A 25,683-nucleotide genomic window follows, 5' to 3' on the forward strand; every position below is an offset into this window, starting at 1 on the left:
TGGAGGGGTTTTGTCACTTTTTTTTAACCAGATTTCCCAGAATCCCTTGCTGCAGTGGAAGTGCTGTGTGCTAATGGTGAAAGGCGGGGTTGCAGACCTGCCTAAGACATGCAAATGAGCATAAATTTATATATATATATGGTTTTTGAGGCAAAAAGTGACACTGTGTGCGCATTTGCATGTCATTTCCCAGAATCCCTTGCTGCAGTGGAAGTGCTGTATGCTGGGTGATAATGGTGAAAGGCGGGGTTGCAGACCTGCCTAAGACATGCAAATGAGCATAATAAGTGTATATATACACATATATACACACACACATACATACTTGTTTGACTGGTTATTCCCAGAACATCACCTGCCTGGGGATTCCCAGAGGGATAAACACCACAGACCTTAAGTTGTTTTCAATGTACTTTTTACCAGGTAATTAACTAGTAACTTTTATTGGTATTTAAAATGATATCAATGGTATTGTGTCTAAAACCCGTGTGTCATATGAAACCTGTGGTCATCCTGCTAGTAATTGGAATACTACAGATCATTTATTTCAAATGAAATGTGTTTGCTGCTGCCCTTTACAGAAGTATGAAATCCCGGCACGTGTCCGGCGGCCGATGTGACATTATCAGCTTCCAAATGAAAAATGTCCTCGTATGGATGTCACATTTGTGATTGTACATAAATCATTTTCAACCATTAGCCATTCTTAAAAGCAAAGAAAGTGGCTGAAACTGCTTATTTTCACTAGTATCTCAGCATTTAATCATCAAATTCCCAAAGCTTCATTTCCAACAATCTTAGATAAAAATAATAATTTGTAAGCACACTCCACTGACTCTGCTGGAGTGTGTTGTGTGTAATGGGCCAGAGCAAATCAATTGGACACTGCAGTTCAAAGGTAAGAATTGGGGCTTTAGTTCTGGGCATAACCCAATGACCCCAATCAATCTATGTCTTTCACAACCCTCTGAAGTTCTAATACTCCACTCCCCTAATTAACCCCTTTGGTACAATCAGGGCTTGGGACACATTGATCTGCTGTGCATTACAGTCCCTTTTTGTGCTGAAAGGGTTAAACAGAGCACCAGATGTATTGCAACAGATGTTCCAATGAAAACACCTTTATTAACTGTTTATTTGCTGATGCATATCAGAAAACAGCTTGCAGTGTTCTTTCCCGGGTCAGTTGAAACAATGACCTTTTTTGGTGCAACTGGCGGAAAATGTCTTTAAATGATCAATTGTAAAATGTGGCTTTAAAGATGTCTCTTTGAAGAATCTCTTTGAAATGACGACATACCAAGATAGGTGAGCTAAGCTTGTGCACTGGTGATGGATTGGTTCAGATACCCTCCAGTTACCCGAGAAGCAGGCAGGTTATATAACTGGATGCATGTCACTTCCATCTCATTGCAAGGCCGCCCTGTTCTGTATGAAGCCGTCAGTGTCTTTCAACCACTTTGCTGCCAAAAGGGTTAGAAAACATATGGATGCAAAGGGTTAATAATACAGAAGTACTCCATTTGTACACAACATTTTTAATCTCCCCCCACCCCCTTTTCTTCATGGATTACACTTGTTTTCCCATTTTGAAATGAATCTCACACTTGATGATGGTTTCCTCCAGTCTTCACATTGCTTTAGAGAAATGTTGATATAGATATATAATAAAGTAAGGATATCCTGAAAGTACGGACTGTTGGGGGCCCTTGAGGATTGGAGTTGGCCGCCCCAAATCTATAATTATATACAGGGCTTAACAAATTATGCAAAACGCTACTCGCCAGACGAGAGACTCGCCCCTCTAAAAAAAGTGTTTTTTTATGGTACTGTACAATGGCAAAAACGCGACTGACCATTTGCCTCTATCACCCTTTTCTTGTCACCCCCCCTTCCTTCTTCTCTCTCACCCCCTTCTCCACTTCCACCCACCTCCCTGGCTTTCGTGGAGCTGGGCTGCAGAGGACGACAGCGGGAGAAGAGGAGAGAGGACGACGTCAGGCGGCAGGAGGACGAAGAAGGGCAGGAGCAGGGCAGCAGATGAGGAAGACGGTGGACGGCGGAGGACCACGGGAGCGGAGCAGAGGAAGACAGCGGGCAGTGGGAGAAGAGGACCGAGGACAATTAGCGGAGTGGGGCAGCACAGGAGAATGGCTGGGATGAGCTGCTCTGTAGCAGCGGCAGACGCCGGAAGTCCGTGAAGACTTCCGGGTCGGATCGCTAGGGCGCGTTCTTCCCCGGCGGCTGTCGTGACAATGAGAATGTGGATCTAGGATTGAAGTAAAAGTAATAAGTCAGAGTTGGATAGGGCTCCGATTGTGCGTGGTATATCTCAGATTCAAAATCCTGTTTTGTAATAAAAAGTGTATAGAAATGAGGAGAGCTCTGACGCGTTTTGACGCAATGTTTCTGCTGGTTTGTCCTTATTAGACATATAGAACACCTACAAGCTCATATTGAACCCCCAAAATACCCACAACATATATATAAGCATATAAGTGTCACAGAGGAGTGCTACTGAGCATGGCAATATGTATATTTAAAACCAGAGACATAACATAAAACACAGACAAAGCTCAGTGCACATCCAGTGAAACGTATACACGGTACAGTGCTTAAATATACATGTATAAATAACTAATAAATAAAATGGTCTTTTAGTTTAACATTTTGGCCAAATTGTTGTAAGCCCTTGAGCCAACTGCACGGCAGACCACGTTACAAGGGTCCCTAACACTAATATAGATTCTTAATAACCTGTGCATTGCCAGGAAGAATGATTTATTATAAATCTGTCAAAATTAGTTGCAAAAGTTCTAAGTCTGATTGAAGCTTTTATTAACCTGTACATTACCAGGAAAAGCACCTTGTAATAGATTTGTCACAATCACACTGTAAGCAGGCAAGTTCCCCTGAGAGTGGGAGATGCCATGGAGTGAGCTTTTAACCATTTAAATGTGGGAGGGAGTGAGCTTCAATTAGGTATGCATTCTTCCTAGCAATGCACAGGTTATTAAGAATCTATATTAGTGTTAGGGACCCTTGAAACGTGGTCTGCCGTGCAGTTGGCTCAAGGGCTTACAACAATTTGGCCAAAATGTTAAACTAAAATATCATTTTATTTATTAGTTATTTATACATGTATATTTAGGTACTGTACCGTATATAAGTTTTTCTGGATGTGCACTGAGCTTTGTCTGTGTTTTATGTTATGTCTTTGGTTTTAAATATATATATATTGTCCTTATTAGGTAAGATTCCTCACGTTGTGATTGCTCCTTTTCACATGTAACATCACTGGGTTTGTTAAGTACAAAATAACAGGTGAATGAAGTTCTGTGCTCAGCTCTACTTCCAACATGAGAGGCCATATCCACTCAAATAAAATGGGACAAACATGTTCCCCAGCACAGGGAAGCAGCCGCACTGCCGCACCTTGCTGTAAAGGAGCCTGTATATCCTGTGCTGTCCCACAGCAGAGCCCAGCTGCAGGGCATTTAATAGCAGAGCTGCCGGCTCTAAATACTGATTTTTAATTGATGGTGGTTATTTTTTTATGTGTGTATCTGTTGGTAACCAAACTCCTGCAGTACTTTCTTTCTATTGCAGGCAGACACCAACAACTCCAGGACGCCATAGTGTAGCTTTGTTGGTGTTAAGTTGTTGGGTAAATCCCTTTAGCTCCCTGAACCTGTTTACCCAGCTGTAAATAGATCAATACCCATTATTCATTATCCCCCTTGTGCCTTCGGAGCCTTCCATGCAGATCAGAGTACCACAAAGGTGCCGCTCCGGATTGCACATCCCACGTGGCTGCATGAATGCCTCTGAAGAATAACCCATGCTAAAGGAATACAAGTTATTACCATTTAACACATTGAAACCCCAGTTGCACTTAGTAACATATATTAGCTGAAAGCACTCAGCCATGTAATATCTTCCCTACTTTTGTTTCATTATATAAGATGCTGGAAAGCTTTTCAAATTTAAGCTGCATAAGCCCATATGGAAAAGTACAATGGTAAGAACATACAACATTTACTTTAAGAGCCAACTTAACTTACCTGGATGAGTGGATTTGAGCTGAATTACCACTAACCTTCTTCTGAAATAGAAATGTGCTGGGGAAGTGCGGGGAGAGAGGAGGATGAGAAAGGGAAAAGTACGTCAAATTGCAAAAGAGAAATCTGTGTGACCCCTGGAACAGTTACAGGGCTTTCCAAGATAAGATCGCATGTAGGGTGCACTGCAAAACAGAAAGCACAGCGTAAAGGGCTAAACAATGTGGTGTCCCCTCTTGGTTTAGTGCTGGAGTGGCCAAATCCAGTAATCAGCGGCCACCAACAGGTCAAGTTTGCAAAATATCCCTGCTTCAGCACAGGTGGATCAATCAGTGGCTCGGTTGAAGACTGATAGAGCTACCTGTGCTGAAGCAGGGATATCCCTAATACCTGGCCTGTTGGTGGCCCCTAAAGACTGGAGTTGGCCACCCCTGGTTTAATGGTACACCTGTTCTCATCTTAGGTACAGGTATGTTAAGCTAGGATAAAGCAAGATAATAGTCCCACTAGCCAGGCACCACAATCTGTCTCCGCTATCATGGTTACTGGAGCACATGTTGAACAATAATTTGTTTTTGCATGTACATGTCGCCTTTCATTCACCCCCGGGGTTTGTCGGCCCACAATGAACTTGCCTCTTAATTTGTTGCGGTACCTGTCACACACATTTTTTCTCTTCTCCGTATGTTCAAAGGTTTCGCAAATAAAAGATTACCTCTTGGCTTTTATACCTCGGGACAATGCAGCGCTGGTTGCCTTCTAAACTTCGGGACAGCGTTTCTGCACGGAGCGTCATTGTGCCCCTTTGGGAAACGTCTGCAAATGACTGCAATAGAATGTCAAGTAGCCAGTTTGACTTCATCCGGGATTTGGTTTTGTTTGGGGTTCGGAGGGTGCTCCTAGTTGACTTCAGACTTTGTTCCGTGAGTTATAAACTAAGTCTGAACGAAGAATAAAGGCAAGGAATTTTTGCTAATCCTTTATTATTCATTTCTAAATAAGCAAATCAATCTTTTTTTCCGACCTGATCTAAAAGGTAAAGCTCCTTCCAGAGCGGCAGCTGCATTCGGAGGGGATTTTCTTCTTGTTTCCAGGACCCAATTATTGAACTCAAGTTAAATGTAACATGGTTTTCATTCTCTTTGGGTCTTAAGCATTCCTATAAGACTCCAAGACGGCTCCACTCACTCTGCCCTCAGCCACAAGCAAAGAAATTAAGTACAATTAAAACAAAAAGGCACATTTTTCTCTGCCTGGAAATACAAGTGCATCTGTAAGTCTGGCTTTCTTTAAAAGCTTAACAACAAAGTTATCTGTAATGAATGCAATGTTTAATTCATCATTCATCCATCAGTATCTTAATCCAAAAATGGCTTGGCATACTAAATTGGTTACAGTCCTGTGGGTTTCTTTATTTGCGATACTTGCCTCTTGCCTGATTGGCTAATCATAATATGACGGTTGTGCAGTAACACAAAGCAGTATATGGCAAGCAGAAGGAAACGCCAGCAATTAAAAGGTTAATTGCTTTGCAGGTTGAACAGGTGGAAGGGTTAGATATCAAATACACAACTTTTCTTTGAAGACTGAGGTGCATACTTGGTCCAAAATGATCCTCTTGGATTCACATTGGAAGCAATGATTTATTCCTGGCTGTTTGCTGACTGGAGAAGACAAAGTAGGATGATGACCACTACATGTTTAGAGTCTTCTTCATGCCTGGCTGTGATTATGGATCCTATTTACTAAGCAGTCTTCTACCTAGCATCTTCTGTAAGGTGTCTTCCAGCGCCAGGTGTCATATGCCAGAAGGCTGCAACCATGTCACCCAATTCTTGACCTTATGAATCGTCTGCCCAAATATAAATATCCCTCTGTTGTTCCAATGTAATAATATAATGCTTTAATGAAACGTATATTTCACGCATTTACAATACGCGTGTTTATATATATATTAAGGCCGTTAACTCTGGTTGTGATCCTCTTATGCATACTGGGAGTGGATACAAAATACAACAGAAGTATATATTCTTTGATGGTTTGCAGCACAAGTCAGAGACATTCTCAAAATGTAAAGTAAAAACTGATGCATGTGCCCCAAAGTACCCATTAATTGTGGTCCTGTTTCACCCCTGTTATGTAACACGTGGTTGTTTTATTTCTATGGAACGCCAGTTCCCAGTTGGCACAACCCGTGTTTGGATAAGAATGAAGCTTGTGAAACAAGTTTTCTGCATTTGACAGGGGCGCCAAAGGATAGAATAGCAAATAACGGACATGTCGCATATTACATCCATTGTCTCTCTACATAGAAAGCATCACAAACTATAGAAGCTCCTATTTTATGGGTTACCGTTTATCCACCAAGTGAGTTAAGCCATGTCAATTTGCCTTTACAGCAAACAACAATATATTCCACCGGTAGAGATGGTATTTCTGCTTTAAGTAGATGAACAATACTTCAAAGAAAGCGAGGAGGAATAGGATCTGTCTTCAGACCAGCCAAGTAAATGTCTGTTCATTTGACCTATGTAACCCACACAGCCGATTCAGGTACCGGCTCCTAGAAAGTACAAAGACTTACCTGGGCCATTATCTGCTTGGTCTTTGCTTGAGGGATGAACATTGTATCAGATGGTGCAATGCTAGGTGAGCTTATGTGATGCACCATTCCCAATGGGATTGTCATTACTGGAAGCTTGAAGCCAAGTAAGTACAAAGCTATGGAACTGCTCCATGCATTAAAAAATGTCTCATATAATAACCTCATTAGCGCTGTAAGAGCCAATATTGGAACGCAAAAATAAATCTTTTCAGTGATAAATTAAACATGGACACAGTTATATTTATGGACCAGTGTGTTCCTGCCACCATAGTTGCATCATATAACCACGGCCCTAATAGATGATGTTCCAAACACCCCTCCAAATAAAAGATGGCATTTTGTGCACAAAGTTGTAGGCACCTCTTGCAGCAAGAGGGTTAACCAGTAAGTGTATGTTTCTTTTGGGGATCAGCATCAAATTAAAGAGGAGAGGAAATCCAGAGCAGGAAGGACATCAGGGAATCCACTGTCCCTAAACAAGAGGTGACAATGTCCCCAAGCAGAGCCTGCTGTGATTAATCCCATCATTAGAATTTTCCTGGGGAGCAGGAACACTGCCCTCTGTGGGGTCCTAATCTCTATCAAGGCATCCAGGGTCTAAGCCTTGTGGATAATTGGAATCAGGCAGGTGGATTTGTCTCTGGTAATTGAGCTTTTGTTGGAATTTGGAACTACCAAAAGAACATGGGCTGCAAGTTACGTTAGGAAGATGCCGTGTTTTTATTAAAGATGAGTTTATTACGTTGCAGCGCCCTAGGCAGTAATGGGTCATGTCAGGGCTGTTTCATGGACGATTCAGGTTTAAACGTGAACCTTAAGTCCACTTTGTCTAGACCCTCAAAAGGATCTGGGAGTAGCTGTACCCACTTCCCCTCAAGCACAGAACTCGGAACCCTGTAAATTAAGGGGGATTGAAAACGGACCTCTGTAAAAAGCAATTATCCATGGGCTGAATGATAACGAGCAATACATTCAGTACGGGGGGCGTGTGTGTGTGTGGGGGGGTCACTTTCTCTTGTCTTTTAGAGCAATACATTCAGTACGGGGGGGAGTGTGTGTGAGTGGGGGGGGGGGGAGTCACTTTCTCTTGTGTTTTAGATCTTGGTATTGGTCAATTACTGCATTTCATGTATTAAATTATGGGGGGGGGGGGGCAAAATGCTAAAATAACTAAATAAATCATGGAAAATTCTTAAAACCGGGCATAGCACCGCGTAGGAAATGTGGATCTTAACACAGCAATCCTGTTTGTCTTATTTTATTACAGCTATAGGTTTGAAGCAGGGGGGTCTCCGGAGCTGAAGTGCATTAATTTCGGCTGCGGAGACCCCCGGTTTCCTGAGATACTTAGCTCCGTAGGCGGTGCCGGTAGGAGCTCCGCGGGTTTAATGGTTCTGGTCACGCAGGCCTATAGGAAGCCGCAAGCGATGATGTCACGGCTTCCTATGGACCCGCATGAGGCGGGAGTTTAAATCCGCCATTTCGATAGCCCCACATAGCCCAGCTGGAGTGGCTACCGGCACCCCCTACAGAGGTATCGCGGGAAGCACGGGGAGCTGAAATGAACAGCTCCGCAGACCCCCTGCTTCAAACCTATATCTCTAAAAAAGGAGAGCAGGATTGCAGCGTTACGGTCCATATTACTAAGCGGTGCTATGCCAGATTACCCCTTCATTGGAATGTGCCAAAGGCATCTTCTACCTTAGGACCCCTCGGTAAATAATATAGGCCTAGCTGTTTCGGATGTTGGATCATGTGAAGTAGGAACTGGAAAATATAGGAAATAACATTAAGAAAAATCTATTATGCAGGTTTTCGTTCAATATCAACATACTTTTATAGAAGATGAGCAAGAGCTTGTGAGGTCACAGAAGTCTCTTCTATAGATGAAGATGTTTATGGCCTAAACAGCTCATTTAGAAATGTAGTCACATATATTATAACCAACAAATATGTGCGCCAAGGCAAATACAGAATATACCGTCAACAAATGTACATCATTCGTACATCTATTGCACCCACTTTGTGCATGATGTGCCTCTCTCCACTTACACAAACCCATGTATGCAGAGAGGGCTATGACAAATGTAGCAGCATAAGGGGAAATAGCTCATACTGACCAATCTATAACAATATACTTACAGACATGATGTCCATTTCATTTTAAAAGGTGTTTGAGCTGGAAAATATGCCCAATAGCATGTCAGGGGTTATATATTCTATGATCGTGATGTATTTATGTGTATGATCTACACTACAGTCTCACTGTGTATTCCAAAGGGTAAAACCCCCGCTGCCAAACCATGAAAAGCCCCAAATTCAGTTTCAGCCTAAAAACTCCACCTGCCAGCAATAGCCACTGTGTAAAGTGTTGCAACTCTTTGCTGTGTCGTGTATTCTGATCACAACTACACACACAGTGACACAAACATTACTAAAGTTATGTTTCAGAGTCTATTCTCGTGTAAAGTTACATGAACAGCACTCAAAATTAGTCAGAGTATCGTAAGAAAAGTACTGTACTAGAAAATGACTCCAAAACATAGGGCAATGCTTTAAATCCCCCAAATGCTACCCTGTACCCCCTGCTCCTCCGCAAGTTATCACTGACCCAAATCTTTTAGTACATTTAGTTAACCCATTTGCTATTCCCTGAGTTGGTGTCTGCACATACAAACCATTAAGGACATTACTAAACAGCTCTTGTGCCGCCTGTAAGGACAGAGTCATTAAAATGACAAGCTGGAGAGAATGTAACTTCTTCCCTCCGATTGTCCCGCTATTTCCATGGGGCAAACCTCATTATCTGCCATAGTGTGCTAATAATGGCATTGCTGTTCATATCTTTAAGTCTTGCTTTCAATCTTCTTTCTTTGTTGACTCCCCAGCCTGAGTATTGTTGTGTGTGTGTAACTGCGGTGAGTCTGCGTTTGTGAAAGTACTTAGACTGCTATTACCTACCTGAGCATCATTGCTCATTGGAAGAGCCGCCTGGCTTTGTCCTGGGCAGATTGACACAGCTGCGCACTGGACAAACAGGTTCCCATGTCCAGTCTTTGTGGGAATGATCTAATTTCGGAGTAATGCGAGGGAGAATTAGGTTTAGAAGTTAAGCTGGAGTTAGTAATAGAGTGAGGCTATTTAGCAGAATTTACTTCTCCCAGATGAGACCCCAAACAAGGTCTTCCTTCGGCTCTAAGCCGGTGTTTATTTGTAGTTACATTTCAGAAAGCATCTCCTTAGCCTGTGTGTGACCATGCAACAATAAGAGATAAGATAGTCCCGCATTTTAAGCGCTTTCACTGGTCTTTTGGTTCTAAAAAAATGTCCATGTTTCGGTTTTGCTGGAACTCGTTTTTTTTATGAAAAAAACTCAAAATAAAGCAAGAAAAAAAAAGTCAATTTGTTTTTTTAAATGTTTGCGACTTTTTGTATTCATTCATGAACTCGAAGTTTCATAAAAAAACAAACAGGAATGAACCTCTCGAGTTTTGGGTAACATATTGCTCGGATTCGAACGTTTGTTCCAAATTCACCCCGAAATTCAGATTTTGAACCCTCAAATCTGCCGAATTAGTATCATTATTTATTTTAAAAGCACCAGCATGTTGCCCAGCGCGGTACAATGGGGGTACAGAGTTATGCAAGTTACAGAAACAAGCGCAAACAGACACAGAAGGTGATGAGGCCCTGATCCGGAACGCTTACACTCTAGAGGGAAAAAGGGGCAATGTTGGTACAAAAGGTAAGGGGGCTGCTCGTTGTGGGACCCTCTCTCTCCCGCGCTGCCCCAGTCTCTCTCCCGCGCTGCCCCCTCTCTCCCGGGCTGCCCCCTCTCTCCCGTGCTGCCCCCTCTCTCCCGCGCTGCCCCCTCTCTCCCGCGCTGCCCCCTCTCTCCCGCGCTGCCCCCTCTCTCCCGGGCTGCCCCCTCTCTCCCGGGCTGCCCCCTCTCTCCAGCGCTGCCCCAGTCTCTCTCCCGCGCTGCCCCAGTCTCTCTCCCGGGCTGCCCCCTCTCTCCCGCGCTGCCCCAGTCTCTCTCCCGCGCTGCCCCAGTCTCTCTCCCGCGCTGCCCCCTCTCTCCCGGGCTGCCCCCTCTCTCCCGTGCTGCCCCCTCTCTCCCGCGCTGCCCCCTCTCTCCCGCGCTGCCCCCTCTCTCCCGCGCTGCCCCCTCTCTCCCGGGCTGCCCCCTCTCTCCCGGGCTGCCCCCTCTCTCCAGCGCTGCCCCAGTCTCTCTCCCGCGCTGCCCCAGTCTCTCTCCCGGGCTGCCCCCTCTCTCCCGCGCTGCCCCAGTCTCTCTCCCGCGCTGCCCCAGTCTCTCTCCCGCGCTGCCCCAGTCTCTCTCCCGTGCTGCCCCCTCTCTCCCGTGCTGCCCCCTCTCTCCCGTGCTGCCCCCTCTCTCCCGTGCTGCTCCCTCTCTCCCGGGCTGCCCCCTCTCTCCCGGGCTGCCCCCTCTCTCCCGGGCTGCCCCCTCTCTCCCGGGCTGCCCCCTCTCTCCCGCGCTGCCCCCTCTCTCCCGCGCTGCCCCCTCTCTCCCGCGCTGCCCCCTCTCTCCCGCGCTGCCCCAGTCTCTCTCCCGTGCTGCCCCCTCTCTCCCGCGCTGCCCCCTCTCTCCCGCGCTGCCCCCTCTCTCCCGCGCTGCCCCCTCTCTCCCGCGCTGCCCCCTCTCTCCCGTGCTGCCCCCTCTCTCCCGCGCTGCCCCCTCTCTCCCGCGCTGCCCCCTCTCTCCCGCGCTGCCCCCTCTCTCCCGCGCTGCCCCCTCTCTCCCGTGCACCACCAGGCTCTGCCCCAGCTTTCAGATACTGAAAACTCAGCCATTCATGGAAGCCTATCCAGCATACCCCTAACATCTACCCCCGCCCCCCAACCCTTATGGGACCAGGTGTGCGACTGTACCAAGCTCCACGCTATCTAACTCCCCCACATCCAAACCTTAGGGGGACCAGCTGTATGGATGGACCATACCCTGAGACATACACAAAGTATGTGGGTTAGGTAGCACTCCACATTGAAGGGTGCTTAGTAAATGAATAAATCAATGGTATGGTGCAGGGGAGAGGAGGGCAGTGGGCACAGAGGGAAGGGCAGTGGGCACAGAGAGAGGGGCGGTGGGCACAGAGGGGAGGGCAGTAGGTGCAGAGAGAGGAGGACAGTGGGCCCCGAGATGTGGGCAGTGGGTGCAGGAGAGGGGGACAGTGAGCACAGAGATAGGAGGGGGCAGTGGGCACAGAGAGAGGGGGCAGTGGGCACAGAGAGAGGAGAGCAGTGGGCACAGAGAGAGGAGAGCAGTGGGCACAGAGAGAGGAGAGCAGTGGGCACAGAGAGAGGAGAGCAGAGGGCACAGAAAGAGGTGGGCAGTGCTGGAGAGAGGAGGGGCAGTGGGCACAGAGAGGGGAGGAGCAGTGGGCACAGAGAGGGGGTAGTGGGCACAGAGAGAGGAGGGCAGTGGGTACAGGAAGGGGGTAGTGAGCACACAGAGAGGAGGGTAGGGGGCACAAAGTGAGATGGGCACTGGGTGCAGGAGAGGAGGGGCAGTGGGCACAGAGAGAGGAGGGGCAGTGTGCACAGAGAGAGCAGGGGCAGTGGGCACAGAGAGAGCAGGGGCAGTGGGCAGGGGCAGTGGGCACAGAGAGAGGAGGGGTAGTGGGCACAGAGAGAGGAGGGGTAGTGGGTGCAGGAGAGAGGAGGGGCAGTGGGCAGAGAGGAGGGCAGTGGGCACAGAGGGAGGGCAGTGGGCACAGAGAGGGTATTGGGTACAGAGAGAGGGGGCAGGGGGCACAGAGAGAGGGGGCAGTAGATGCAGGGAGGAGGGCAGTAGGTGCAGAGAGAGATGGGGCAGTAGGTGCAGAAAGAGGAGGGGCAGTAGGTGCAGAGAGAGGAGGGGCAGTAGGTGCAGAGACAGGAGGGGCAGTAGGTGCAGAGAGAGGAGGGGCAGTAGGTGCAGAGAGAGGAGGGGCAGTAGGTGCAGAGAGAGGAGGGGCAGTAGGTGCAGAGACAGGAGGGGCAGTAGGTGCAGAGACAGGAGGGGCAGTATGTGCAGAGCGAGGAGGGCAGTAGGTGCAGAGACAGGAGGGCAGTAAGTGCAGAGACAGGAGGGCAGTAGGTGCAGAGACAGGAGGGCAGTAGGTGCAGAGACAGGAGGGCAGTAGGTGCAGAGACAGGAGGGCAGTAGGTGCAGAGAGAGGAGGTGCAGAGAGAGCAGGGGCAGTTGTTGCAGAGAGAGGAGGGGCAGTAGGTGCCGAGGGAGATGGGGCAGTAGTTGCAGAGAGAGGAGGGCAGTAGGTGCAGAGACAGGAGGGGCAGTAAGTGCAGAGACAGGAGGGCAGTAGGTGCAGAGAGAGGAGGGCAGTAGGTGCAGAGACAGGAGGGGCAGTAAGTGCAGAGACAGGAGGGCAGTAGGTGCAGAGATAGGAGGGCAGAAGGTGCAGAGACAGGAGGGCAGTAGGTGCAGACAGAGGAGGGGCAGAGAGTGCAGAGACAGCAGGGGCAGTAGGTGCTGAGACAGGAGGGCAGTAGGTGCAGAGACAGGAGGGCAGTAGGTGCAGACAGAGGAGGGGCAGTAAGTGCAGAGAGAGGAGGGGCAGTAGGTGCAGCGAGAGGAGGGGCAGTAGGTGCAGAGAGAGGAGGGGCAGTAGGTGCAGAGAGAGGAGGGGCAGTAGGTGCAGAGAGAGGAGGGGCAGTAGGGTGCAGAGACATGAGAGCAGTAGGTGCAGAGAGAGGAGGGCAGTAGGTACAGAGAGAGGAGGGGCAGTAGGTACAGAGAGAGGAGGGGTAGTAGGTGCAGAGAGAGGAGGGGCAGTAGGTGCAGAGACAGGAGGGGCAGTAGGTACAGAGAGAGGAGGGGCAGTAGGTACAGAGAGAGGAGGGGCAGTAGGTGCAGAGACAGGAGGGGCAGTAGGGGCAGAGATAGGAGGGGCAGTAGGTGCAGAGAGAGGAGGGGCAGTAGGTGCAGAGACAGGAGGGGCAGTAGGTGCAGAGAGGAGGGGCAGTAGGTCAGAGACAGGAGGGGCAGTAGGTGCAGAGACAGGAGGGGCAGTAGGTGCAGAGACAGGAGGGGCAGTAGGTGCAGAGAGACATGGGCAGTAGGTGCAGAGAGACATGGGCAGTAGGTGCAGAGAGAGGAGGGGCAGTAGGTGCAGAGAGACATGGGGCAGTAGGTGCAGAGAGAGATGGGGCAGTAGGTACAGAGAGAGGAGGGGCAGTAGGTACAGAGAGAGATGGGGCAGTAGGTGCAGAGAGAGATGGGGCAGTAGGTGCAGAGAGAGGAGGGGCAGTAGGTGCAGAGAGAGATGGGGCAGTAGGTGCAGAGAGAGGAGGGGCAGTAGGTGCAGAGAGAGGAGGGGCAGTAGGTGCAGAGAGAGGAGGGGCAGTAGGTGCAGAGAGAGGAGGGGCAGTAGGTGCAGAGAGAGGAGGGGCAGTAGGTGCAGAGACAGGAGGGCAGTAGGTGCAGAGAAAGGAGGGCAGTAGGTACAGAGAGACATGGGGCAGTAGGTGCAGAGAGAGATGGGGCAGTAGGTGCAGAGAGAGATGGGGCAGTAGGTACAGAGAGAGGAGGGGCAGTAGGTACAGAGAGAGATGGGGCAGTAGGTGCAGAGAGACATGGGGCAGTAGGTGCAGAGAGAGGAGGGGCAGTAGGTGCAGAGAGACATGGGGCAGTAGGTACAGAGAGAGATGGAGCAGTAGGTGCTGGCCTACCTGCACTAGGGATTACAGAAGGAGGAGGTCACATGGCCTCTGCACTGAATGGCTGCTGCGTGCCACGTGACCTCCTCCCAGGAGCTCTATGCGCAAGGGATTGTGGGACTTGTGTGGTCCTGCTGCCTCTAATAGCATTACAATATGGGCTGGGTTTTCGGGCCTTGCTGTGCGGCTCCGGGTTTTCAGGCCTCGCTGTGCGGCTCCGGGTTTTCGGGCCTTGCTGTGCGGCTCTGGGTTTTCGGGCCTTGCTGTGCGGCTCTGGGTTTTTGGGCCTCGCTGTGCGGCTCCGGGTTTTCAGGCCTCGCTGTGCGGCTCCGGGTTTTCAGGCCTCGCTGTGTGGCTCCGGGTTTTCAGGCCTCGCTGTGCGGCTCTGGGTTTTCAGGCCTCGCTGTGTGGCTCTGGGTTTTCAGGCCTCGCTGTGTGGCTCTGGGTTTTCAGGCCTCGCTGTGTGGCTCTGGGTTTTCGGGCCTCGCTGTGCGGCTCCGGGTTTTCGGGCCTCGCTGTGTGGCTCCGGGTTCTCGGGCCTCGCTGTGTGGCTCCGGGTGTTCAGGCCTCGCTGTGTGGCTCCGGGTTCTGACTCTTTTAACGTTACTCTGATTTGGAGTTGGGACACGCAGGACTTAGGGAGGGCTTTAATGTGAGGAATGAAGGAAAGGATGACCCGTAGACAGCGGGTTTGGGGTGTTAATGAGATTTGGTATTATTGACAGGGAAAGTTTGGGTGTAGGGGTGACTGAGGGAGTGTGTGGCAGTGAGGGAGAGTGTGAGTGTAGGACGGACCGAGAGTGTGGGTGTAGGGGTGACAGTGAGGGAGAGTTTAGGTGTAGAGGTGACAGTGAGGGAGTGTGTGGGTGTAGGGGTGACAGTGAGGGAGTGTGTGGGTGTAGGGATGGCAGTGAGGGAGAGTTTGGGTGTAAGGGTGACAGTGAGGGAGTGTGTGGGTGTAGGGGTGACAGTGAGGGAGTATGTGGGTGATAGTGAGGGAGCTTGTGGGTGTAGGGATAGCAGTGACGGAGAGTTTGGGTGTGGGGGTGACAGTGAGGGAGAGTGTGGGTGTAGGGATGGCAGTGAGGGAGAGTTTGGGTGTAGAGGTGACAGTGATGGTGTGGGAGTATGGGTGACAGTGAGGGAGTATGTGGGTGTAGGGATAGCAGTGAGGGAGAGTTTGGGTGTAGGGGTGACAGTGAGGGAGAGTTTGTGGGTGTATGGATGGCAGTGAGGGAGAGTTTGGGTATAGGGATGGCAGTGAGGGAGAGTTTGTGGGTGTGTGGATAGCAGTGAGGGAGAGTTTGGGTATAGGGGTGACAGTGAGGGAGAGTTTGTGGGTGTATGATGGCAGTGAGGGAGAGTTTGGGTATAGGGATGGCAGTGAGGGAGAGAGTGTGGGTGTAGGGGGGACAGAGAGTAAGAGTTTGGGTGTAGGGGGGCATTGAGAGTGGGTGTAGGGCTGACAGTGAGGGAGAGTGTAGGGTGACAGTGAGGGAGAGTGTAGGGTGACAGTGAGGGAGAGTGTAGGGTGACAGTGAGGGAGAGTTTGGGTGTAGAGGTGACAGTGATGGTGTGGGAGTAGGGGTGACAGTGAGGGAGTATGTGGGTGTAGGGATAGCAGTGAGGGAGAGTTTGGGTGTAGGGGTGACAGTGAGGGAGAGTGTGGGTGTAGGGATGGCAGTGAGGGAGAGTTTGGGTGTAGGGGTGACAGTGATGGTGTGGGTGTAGGGGTGACAGTGAGGGAGTATGTGGTTGATAGTGAGGGAGAGTTTGTGGGTGTATGGATGGCAGTGAGGGAGAGTTTGGGTATAGGGGTGACAGTGAGGGAAAGTTTGTGGGTGTATGGATGGCAGTGAGGGAGAGTTTGGGTATAGGGATGGCAGTGAGGGAGAGAGTGTGGGTGTAGGGGGGACAGAGAGTAAGAGTTTGGGTGTAGGGGGGCATTGAGAGTGGGTGTAGGGCTGACAGTGAGGGAGAGTGTAGGGTGACAGTGAGGGAGAGTGTAGGGTGACAGTGAGGGAGAGTGTAGGGTGACAGTGAGGGAGAGTGTAGGGTGACAGTGAGGGAGAGTGTAGGGTGACAGTGAGGGAGAGTTTGGGTGTAGGGGGGCAGTGGAAGCTGGAGAGAGTATTAGTTCTGTTTTGGACATGTTTTGCTTCAGGTAACGGTGGGACAACCAGGAGGAGATTGCAGAGAGTTAGAGACACAGGACAGGAGAGAGGGAGAGAGGGGGAGATGTCAGGGGAGGAGAGGTAAATGTGGGTGTCCTCTGCATAGAGATGTTACTGAAAGCCAAAATATTGCATTAGTTCACAAAGAGAAGAGGTATAAAGTGAGAAGAGTAAAGGGCCAAGGACAGAGCCTTGTGGGACCCCAATAGAAAGAGGGAGTGAAGAGGGGGAGACACCAGAGAAGGAAACACTGAAGGAGCGGTTGTCAGTAGGTATGTTAGGAAGCAGGGAGTCCCCCAGTAAATAGCAAGCTATTTCCAGCTCTGGGTTCCCCCTTGTTCCCAAGATATATACCAAGAAAGGTAACGCCGGTACCGTCCCCTCCAGGGGAAACAAAAAGGTGGTTAAAATGTCCTGTGCCAATAGGAAGTTGTAGTGTCCTTCGTTGCGCTTCCTATTGGGGATGAAATACTCTGAAGTACTGGTGCTACCTTTCCTGCTATGTATCGTGGGAAACTGGAGGTTAATGTGATTCCCAGCCATGTAAAACAAAGGGGGCAGCGCATAGGGAACCCAGTCCAATATTCGAAGCGCTTTGTTGCTTGGTGTGACGTAAACAGGCAGCGAGGCTTCCTAACCATCCTGGGAAGTGCTGCCCTGAGGCCTATTCTCATATCGAGAACCACAAGGTTAATGTTGGGCACCCAAGTTTTGCCCTTTTATTCCAATTTACCCTGTATTGTGTCTGTGAAAGCAGTAGTCCTGCCCTTCTCCAGCCTACATCCTGCAGACTATGCTAAGGATGGGGTGACCATATTTGGGCTTCCTGGCCCACCTTCATCTCCAGTACCTGATCAACTGGGTCTGGGGCCGTGTACAGAGACCAGGACTGTTGTTCCTACCCAGACTGGCTGGCATCTCCCTGATTGGGACAGGTATAAATACGCCTTCTCCCCAGCCTCAGTTATTCTGGACCTGATTGCCTTTGTAAAGGCTGTGTGGTACCTGCCTTGTACCTGCCTGGTACTTGCCTGGTACCTGCCTGGTACCGGGAGTCCAATGCCTGTGTGGCTGTGTTGGCGTGAGCCTGTGTGTTCCCTAGCCAGATTAGGTGTTCCCCTTAACCCCGTGTGTCAGTACCGTATTGTTCTGCTGCTGCACACTGTGGGATTCCCTGTTAGTTAACCCTTTGTTGTCTGGTCGGCCGGTTATCCGTGATTGTGACACTTGGTACAAAATTAAATAATTTGAGTGTGAAAATACTTAAACCATCTCTGACAGTTGTTATCATTGTGTACAGTGGTGTGAATTGTTGAGCTAATTAAATTAACCCCTCTGCTGCCAGATGGTTCAGCAATACACTGCCGGCCCCTCTGGAAGTGAAGAGGTTAAGATGATGTAACCCTGAGTCACAGGTGCAGAGCGGCACTTGGGTACAAGCTAAATGTTTCTGATTTCGCTCCTTATCATTTGGGTTTCCAGCGGTAAACATCTGATCCGAGTTCAGGGTGCAGTCAGACTATGGAATATAATTGGGAGGAGCGGCTTCAGGAGGGTAAGTGATTATAACTTTATCTCATGATGAGTGAACAAAAAGGATGACAGACAGATTGCTCTAAAGTCACTTGGGTACAAAGTGAAGCTGGACGTGCCCAGTGATATAAAGTGGCCTATTTCCCAAACACAAGCTGTCTAATGCTGAGACCGTGCAACCATCTTTACATGACTTCATCTTATACTATATTAGTGAAAGCACTGTATGTTTGCCTGCCTGCCTGGATGTCCGGTGTCCCTAGGGGAAATCTCATTGGTCCCTTGGGCCGCCCCCGCACACCTCTCATTGGCCTGAGGCGGAGTGACGGCCCAAAGGACACACAGGGACACAAACACACACACAGGGACACAGGGACACAGGGACACACACACACAGGGACACACACACAGGGACACAGGGACACACACACAGGGACACATACACACACACAGGGACACACACTCTCCCCCGTCAGTTGGACCGCAGCTCACCTTCCACACCCCCCCCCTCCTCTCCCGGTGCCCCTCCTCTCCCGGTGCCCCTCACTCTCTCCCCCCTCCCCACCTCACCCAAATCCCCACGCTCCGCAACATCCCCAGCCGCACCATCACCCTCACCGTGCGCCGCGGAGGAAGCGCGGCCCTGCTGCTCAGCAGCAAACTCCAGGCTCCTTCCCCCTCGCGGCGCGGCCCGGGCCTCCTGCTCTCCCCCTCACGTGCGCCGCTACCGGAGAGGGGAAGCGGCGCGGGACTCCCCATCACGTGCGCCGCTACCGGAGAGGGGAAGCGCGGTGCGGGACTCCCCATCACGTGTGACGCTACCGGAGAGGGGAAGCGCGGCGCGGGACTCCCCATCACGTGTGACGCTACCGGAGAGGGGAAGCGCGGTGCGGGACTCCCCATCACGTGCGCCGCTACCGTAGAGGGGAAGCGCGGGCCGGGCCTCCTGCTCTCCCCATCACGTGCGCCGCTACCGGAGAGGGGAAGCGCGGCGCGGGACTCCTGCCACTCTTGCCCCCCCCCCCCAGCTTCCCGAACTCACCTCCTGCCCCAGCCAGATGCCACGGGGTCAAGGTAAGTCACACACCGTCTCCCACCCACGCACTGTCACCCAGTCACCCACACACCCACCCAGTCACTTTCACCCACCCAGTCACCCACCCACTCAGTCACTCACTCAGTCACCCACCCACTCAGTCACCCACCCACTCAGTCACACACCCACCCACTCACTTAGTCACCCACCCACTCAGTCACCCACCCACTCACTCAGTCACCCACCCACTCACTCAGTCACCCACCCACTCACTCAGTCACCCACTCACTCAGTCACCCACCCACCCACTCACTCAGTCACCCACCCACACACCCACTCAGTCACCCACTCAGTCACCCACCCACACACCCACCCAGTCACCCACCCACACACCCACCCAGTCACTTTCACCCAGTCACCCACTTTCACCCAGTCACCCACCCACCCACCCACTCAGTCACCCACCCACCCACTCAGTCACCCATTCAGTCAGTCACCCACCCATTCAGTAAGTCAGTCACCCACTCACCCACCCACTCACTCACTCAGTCACCCACCCACTCAGTCACCCACCCAGTCACCCAGTCACCCATTCAGTCAGTCACCCAGTCACCCACCCATTCAGTCAGTCAGTCACCCAGTCACCCACCCAGTCACCCACCCACTCACCCACCCAGTCAGTCACCCACTCACCCACCCAGTCAGTCACTCACCCACCCAGTCAGTCACCCACCCACCCAGTCACCCACCCACCCACCCAGTCTCCCATTCACCCAGTCTCCCATTCACCCACCCAGTCAGTCTCCCACTCACCCACCCAGTCAGTCTCCCACTCACCCACCCACCGACCCAACTCACCCACCCAAGCACCGACCCAAAGTCACCCACCGACCCAAAGTCACCCACCCACCGACCCAAAGTCAAACCGACCCAAAGTCACCCACCCACCGACCCAAAGTCACATACCCACTGACCCAAAGTCACACACCCACCGACCCAAAGTCAAACCGACCCAAAGTCACCCACCCACCGACCCAAAGTCACCCACCCACCGACCCAAAGTCAAACTGACCCAAAGTCACCCACCCACTCAGTCAAACCCACTCAGTCAAGTGTCACACACCCACCCAGTCACCCACACACTCAGTCAACTCAGTCACCCACCTAGCTGTCAAGGGGGGGGGGGGGGAGCCTAACCCTGTCGTACGCCCCCCCAAAATTACATCCCGGGCAACGCCGGGTCTCTCAGCTAGTACTCTATAAAGTTGGTGTATGAAGGAGAATCTCATTTCTACCCCAGGGATTTTTTTTCCCCCTAAAAATGTTTTTTTTGTGTGCTTTTTCATTAACACATTCACTGTCGTAAGGGCAATGTGATACCATACTGCATGACCTTGGAGAAACCCCCCACCCCACCTTCCCCCAACCCATTACTTCCCCAAACGTAACCCCAAAAGAACTCCAGGTAGCCAAGATTGGAAGTCAAATTGGGCAACTGCTTTATTGATAAACAACAGCTTGTTTAAACCAAAATGGAGACAGAAACTGCCCCCCCCCCCCAAACACCCTGCAAGCGTGTCCTTAAGCAGATATCCGGCGCCATGGGAGGGTTTGGGTCGCTTTCTCCTGGGTGTCAGAAAAGTAGAGGCACTCCCCCTTAAAGCATTTTAAGGACCTCGGAGGGACCTCCCCTCACCCAGCCCAACTACACACATTCAACCTTAACCTCTTGCTACCACATCCCCCCCAATCCCCTAGTGCATGGGGGGCGCAAACTGTGGGGCGCGCGGCGGTTACAGAGGCCCCGCGCTCTTCCCGAAGGCCTCTGTAACTTCACTTACCTTTGCTCAGACGGCTTCTGGTGACGCGTCCGCCGCGGAGTCACGTAATGACGCGTTGCCATGCCAACATTACGTCATGACGTCAGAACACAGGAGCCAAGGTAAGGAGGGGAGGCGCGAGGAGGAAAGGAGAGCCGACCGGGGGGGGGGGGGCATAGGGGAAAAAGAGTGAGCACCCCTGCCCTAGCGCAATGAAAAGGAGTTACACGCTAAAGTGCTCACACTTTTATGAGATGGATAGATATACACACACACACACACATACACACATACACACACACACATACATACACACACACATATACACACACACACACACACACACATCTTTGTGGGGCTAAACATTTATCGAAGGAAGATGAGTATGATGATATAGGAATAACTCTGTTACCACGGCCCTTTCATCATTTATATGGTGCAATTCAAAGGAACAGGTGCAGAGGTTCAAATTCTGTCTCTAACATCAGCCCTCTTCTCCAACATACTAAGATCAAAGAACCTAGTTATGAGCTAAGCTGGTTATCCCATATCATAGAAACCCCATTTGCCAATGGTTTAAAAGAAAGCACTAAAAGCTGAAATAATAGATTCATCTTCTCAGAACAGATGTTTAAAGGAAATGTGTTGTTTATAAAGATTGTGTTAGAGTTATTTAGGTGGGAGTCCCACGATAACTACATCTATATCTGATGTATGCAGACTTCTGAAAAAAGTCCATCAGTACAATAAAGTCCTTTACTGTCAAAGCGTCCTCTAGTCCTGAAACAATGCCACTATGTGTGCCACAATGTGTGCCACAATGCCACTATGTGTGCCACAATGCCACTATGTGTGCCACAATGCCACTATGTGTGCCACAATGCCACTATGTGTGCCACAATGCCACTATGTGTGCCACAATGCCACTATGTGTGCCACAATGTGTGCCACAATGCCACTACGTGTGCCACAATGCCACTATGTGTGCCACTATGTGTGCCACAATGTGTGCCACAATGCCACGGTGGCAGCACACACAGGGAAAGGTGAATGAGCAGGTATATTGAAAGACTTCGTATTACTAAATACTGTGAGAGATTAGGTATGTGTGTTTTTATGATTACTAAACTGAAATAAGTATTCCCTCATTTTTAATGACATACTGTGAGTTTTTTGTTTTTTAATAAATGTTTGTTACATTGTATTTTGTGTGTATTCCTTATGCAAGGCAACACAAATATAGGATTAGAAACGACAGTATTATTATAACACACTTGCAGGTTGTTAAGCTTAAATAAACGTCCCTACTCAATATGCGGTGGTGTTGCAGGGAAGATTGTATTCCCATTAATGTGAATCTCACCTCAATGGGGCTAAAATAATGTCTTGCCAGGAGAGGTGGCTCCACCGCATATTGAACAAATGTCAAAGTGATTTATCTAAAGTGAGTGGCTAAGGTTAAAATGGAACCAACACGATTGTATATTCAAGATCAACATCTTAATCACTACAGCACATCTCCCTTGTGTATGAGTAGGCCCATTCAAACTGAGATCCAGTGTGCCTGTATGGGCCTCAATACAACATGGTGAGCATTGGTAATGTATAGAAGTGATGTGGGATCCAGTGTGCCTGTATGGGCCTCAATACAACATGGTGAGCATTGGTAATGTATAGAAGTGATGTGGGATCCAGTGTACCTGTATGGGCCTCAATACAACATGGTGAGCATTGGTAATGTATAGAAGTGATGTGGGATCCAGTGTACCTGTATGGGCCTCAATACAACATGGTGAGCATTGGTAATGTATAGAAGTGATGTGGGATCCAGTGTACCTGTATGGGCCTCAATACAACATGGTGAGCATTGGTAATGTATTGAAGTGATGTGGGATCCAGTGTACCTGTATGGGCCTCAATACAACATGGTGAGCATTGGTAATGTATAGAAGTGATGTGGGATCCAGTGTATCTGTATGGGCCTCAATACAACATGGTGAGCATTGGTAATGTATAGTAGTGATGTGGGATCCAGTGTATCTGTATGGGCCTCAATACAACATGGTGAGTATTGGTAATGTATAGAAGTGATGTGGGATCCAGTGTACCTGTATGGGCCTCAATACAACATGGTGAGTATTGGTAATGTATAGAAGTGATGTGGGATCCAGTGTACCTGTATGGGCCTCAATACAACATGGTGAGCATTGGTAATGTTTAGAAGTGATGTGGGATCCAGTGTACCTGTATGGGCCTCAATACAACATGGTGAGCATTGGTAATGTATAGAAGTGATGTGGGATCCAGTGTATCTGTATGGGCCTCCATACAACATGGTGAGTATTGGTAATGTATAGAAGTAATGTGGGATCCAGTGTATCTGTATGGGCCTCAATACAACATGGTGAGTATTGGTAATGTATAGAAGTGATGTGGGATCCAGTGTACCTGTATGGGCCTCAATACAACATGGTGAGCATTGGTAATGTATAGAAGTGATGTGGGATCCAGTGTACCTGTATGGGCCTCAATACAACATGGTGAGTATTGGTAATGTATAGAAGTGATGTGGGATCCAGTGTACCTGTATGGGCCTCAATATAACATGGTGAGCATTGGTAATGTATAGAAGTGATGAGCAGTCCTTTCGTACAGGGAAGGTGGAGTTTAATGTCCATTGTGTTCCATGTTGGTGGCAGAAGAGAGTGTTTGCCCCATTGAAAGAGAGTCAAGCAATTAAATGTATTAGCATCTCTAACAAATAAACTAGCAAGCTGTCAATTTGCATTGCAAATGTGTAAACAAAGGCTGCTATGTGATGCCTTATGGCAAGTTTCCAGTGTTATTCACAGTGTTATGCACTGCAGTTATTGGAATATGATACAGCCATCTTTGATAATTCTTTTTTTGGTAAGTGGTTCAACAAGCAGGAAACAGTGCAACACTGAAAGTGTTTGCTAATTCCTGTGTGATGTGGGCTGTTTTGGCTGTAATTCTGCGGCAGCTTCTCAGCAGTGAATTATAGTGTAATATTGTGGATAGAGTGTAATCTGTTAATTAAAGCAATAGTTTATTGGTGCGGGCACTACACGTGAAGCAGGTAACCTCAGTTCCAATCCCAGTGTCGGCTCATTTTGTCTCCCTGTACTTCAGCACTCAAAATTAGATTGTTAGCTCTTCAAATCGTGGACTAATTGTGCCTATAAATTTCTATATACGGTGTTTCATACATTGTCAGCACAGTGTTAGAAAAGCATGTTGTTATGTACTCGTGAGACATATTAGCAATCCTATTCTCATACGTGTCACGTTAGCTGTGCCAGGTGTCAATGTATTCCCGTGTACCCTGCTGGGATTTCTTATATGGGAAATGGTCTAACATTTATTTAAACTCATGTTATATGTCTTATTAAAAGAGAAATAAAAAAGAGTGTGAACCCTTTGGTGCTGAAGGAGCCAGCAAAGCAACCACCTGAAGAAGAGACCTTTGTGGCAAAAATAAAATCCAACGACAACCTGACATGTATTTAAATTACAGAAGCACAACCTGTGAGCGCCACGCTGCCGCCTGTGGGTGCCACGCTACAATCTGAGAGCGCCATGCTGCTGCCCCGTGCGAGCGCCACGCTGCTGCCTGTGGGTGCCACGCTACAATCTGAGAGCGCCATGCTGCTGCCCCGTGCGAGCGCCACGCTGCCGCCTGTGGGTGCCACGCTACAATCTGAGAGCGCCATGCTGCTGCCCCGTGCGAGCGCCACGCTGCTGCCTGTGGGTGCCACGCTACAATCTGAGAGCGCCATGCTGCTGCCCCGTGCGAGCGCCACGCTGCTGCCTGTGGGTGCCACGCTACAATCTGAGAGCGCCATGCTGCTGCCCCGTGCGAGTGCCACGCTGCCGCCTGTGGGTGCCACGCTACAATCTGAGAGCGCCATGCTGCTGCCCCGTGCGAGTGCCACGCTGCCGCCTGTGGGTGCCACGCTACAATCTGAGAGCGCCATGCTGCTGCCCCGTGCGAGTGCCACGCTGCCGCCTGTGGGTGCCACGCTACAATCTGAGAGCGCCATGCTGCTGCCCCGTGCGAGTGCCACGCTGCCGCCTGTGGGTGCCACGCTACAATCTGAGAGCGCCATGCTGCTGCCCCGTGCGAGCGCCACGCTGCCGCCTGTGGGTGCCACGCTACAATCTGAGAGCGCCATGCTGCTGCCCCGTGCGAGTGCCACGCTGCTGCCTGTGGGTGCCACGCTACAATCTGAGAGCGCCATGCTGCTGCCCCGTGCGAGCGCCACGCTGCCGCCTGTGGGTGCCACGCTACAATCTGAGAGCGCCATGCTGCTGCCCCGTGCGAGTGCCACGCTGCGGCCTGTGGGTGCCACGCTACAATCTGAGAGCGCCATGCTGCTGCCCCGTGCGAGCGCCACGCTGCCGCCTGTGGGTGCCACGCTACAATCTGAGAGCGCCATGCTGCTGCCCTGTGCGAGCGCCACGCTGCCGCCTGTGGGTGCCACGCTACAATCTGAGAGCGCCATGCTGCTGCCCCGTGCGAGTGCCACGCTGCGGCCTGTGGGTGCCACGCTACAATCTGAGAGCGCCATGCTGCTGCCCCGTGCGAGCGCCACGCTGCCGCCTGTGGGTGCCACGCTACAATCTGAGAGCGCCATGCTGCTGCCCTGTGCGAGCGCCACGCTGCCGCCTGTGGGTGCCACGCTACAATCTGAGAGCGCCATGCTGCTGCCCCGTGCGAGCGCCACGCTGCGGCCTGTGGGTGCCACGCTAC

At 50.3% G+C, this 25,683-nt stretch overlaps 1 protein-coding gene across 1 annotated transcript; it reads right to left on the reverse strand.

Annotated features, from left to right (window-relative positions):
• Nucleotides 1-699: 699 nt before the first annotated feature.
• On the reverse strand, nucleotides 700-20,992 carry LOC142465487 (uncharacterized). Its single transcript, XM_075569448.1, has 5 exons — nucleotides 20,931-20,992; nucleotides 16,896-16,974; nucleotides 9,628-9,735; nucleotides 1,933-2,269; nucleotides 700-1,463 (listed from the first exon to the last, which is right to left on the reverse strand). Exons 1-5 carry the CDS (start codon nucleotides 20,990-20,992, stop codon nucleotides 1,408-1,410), a joined length of 642 nt encoding a protein of 213 aa, XP_075425563.1. The 3' UTR covers nucleotides 700-1,407.
• Between the last annotated feature and the right edge of the window lie 4,691 nt (nucleotides 20,993-25,683).

Source organism: Ascaphus truei, chromosome 14 (assembly GCF_040206685.1).
Source record: "Ascaphus truei isolate aAscTru1 chromosome 14, aAscTru1.hap1, whole genome shotgun sequence".
Taxonomy (NCBI): domain Eukaryota; kingdom Metazoa; phylum Chordata; class Amphibia; order Anura; family Ascaphidae; genus Ascaphus; species Ascaphus truei.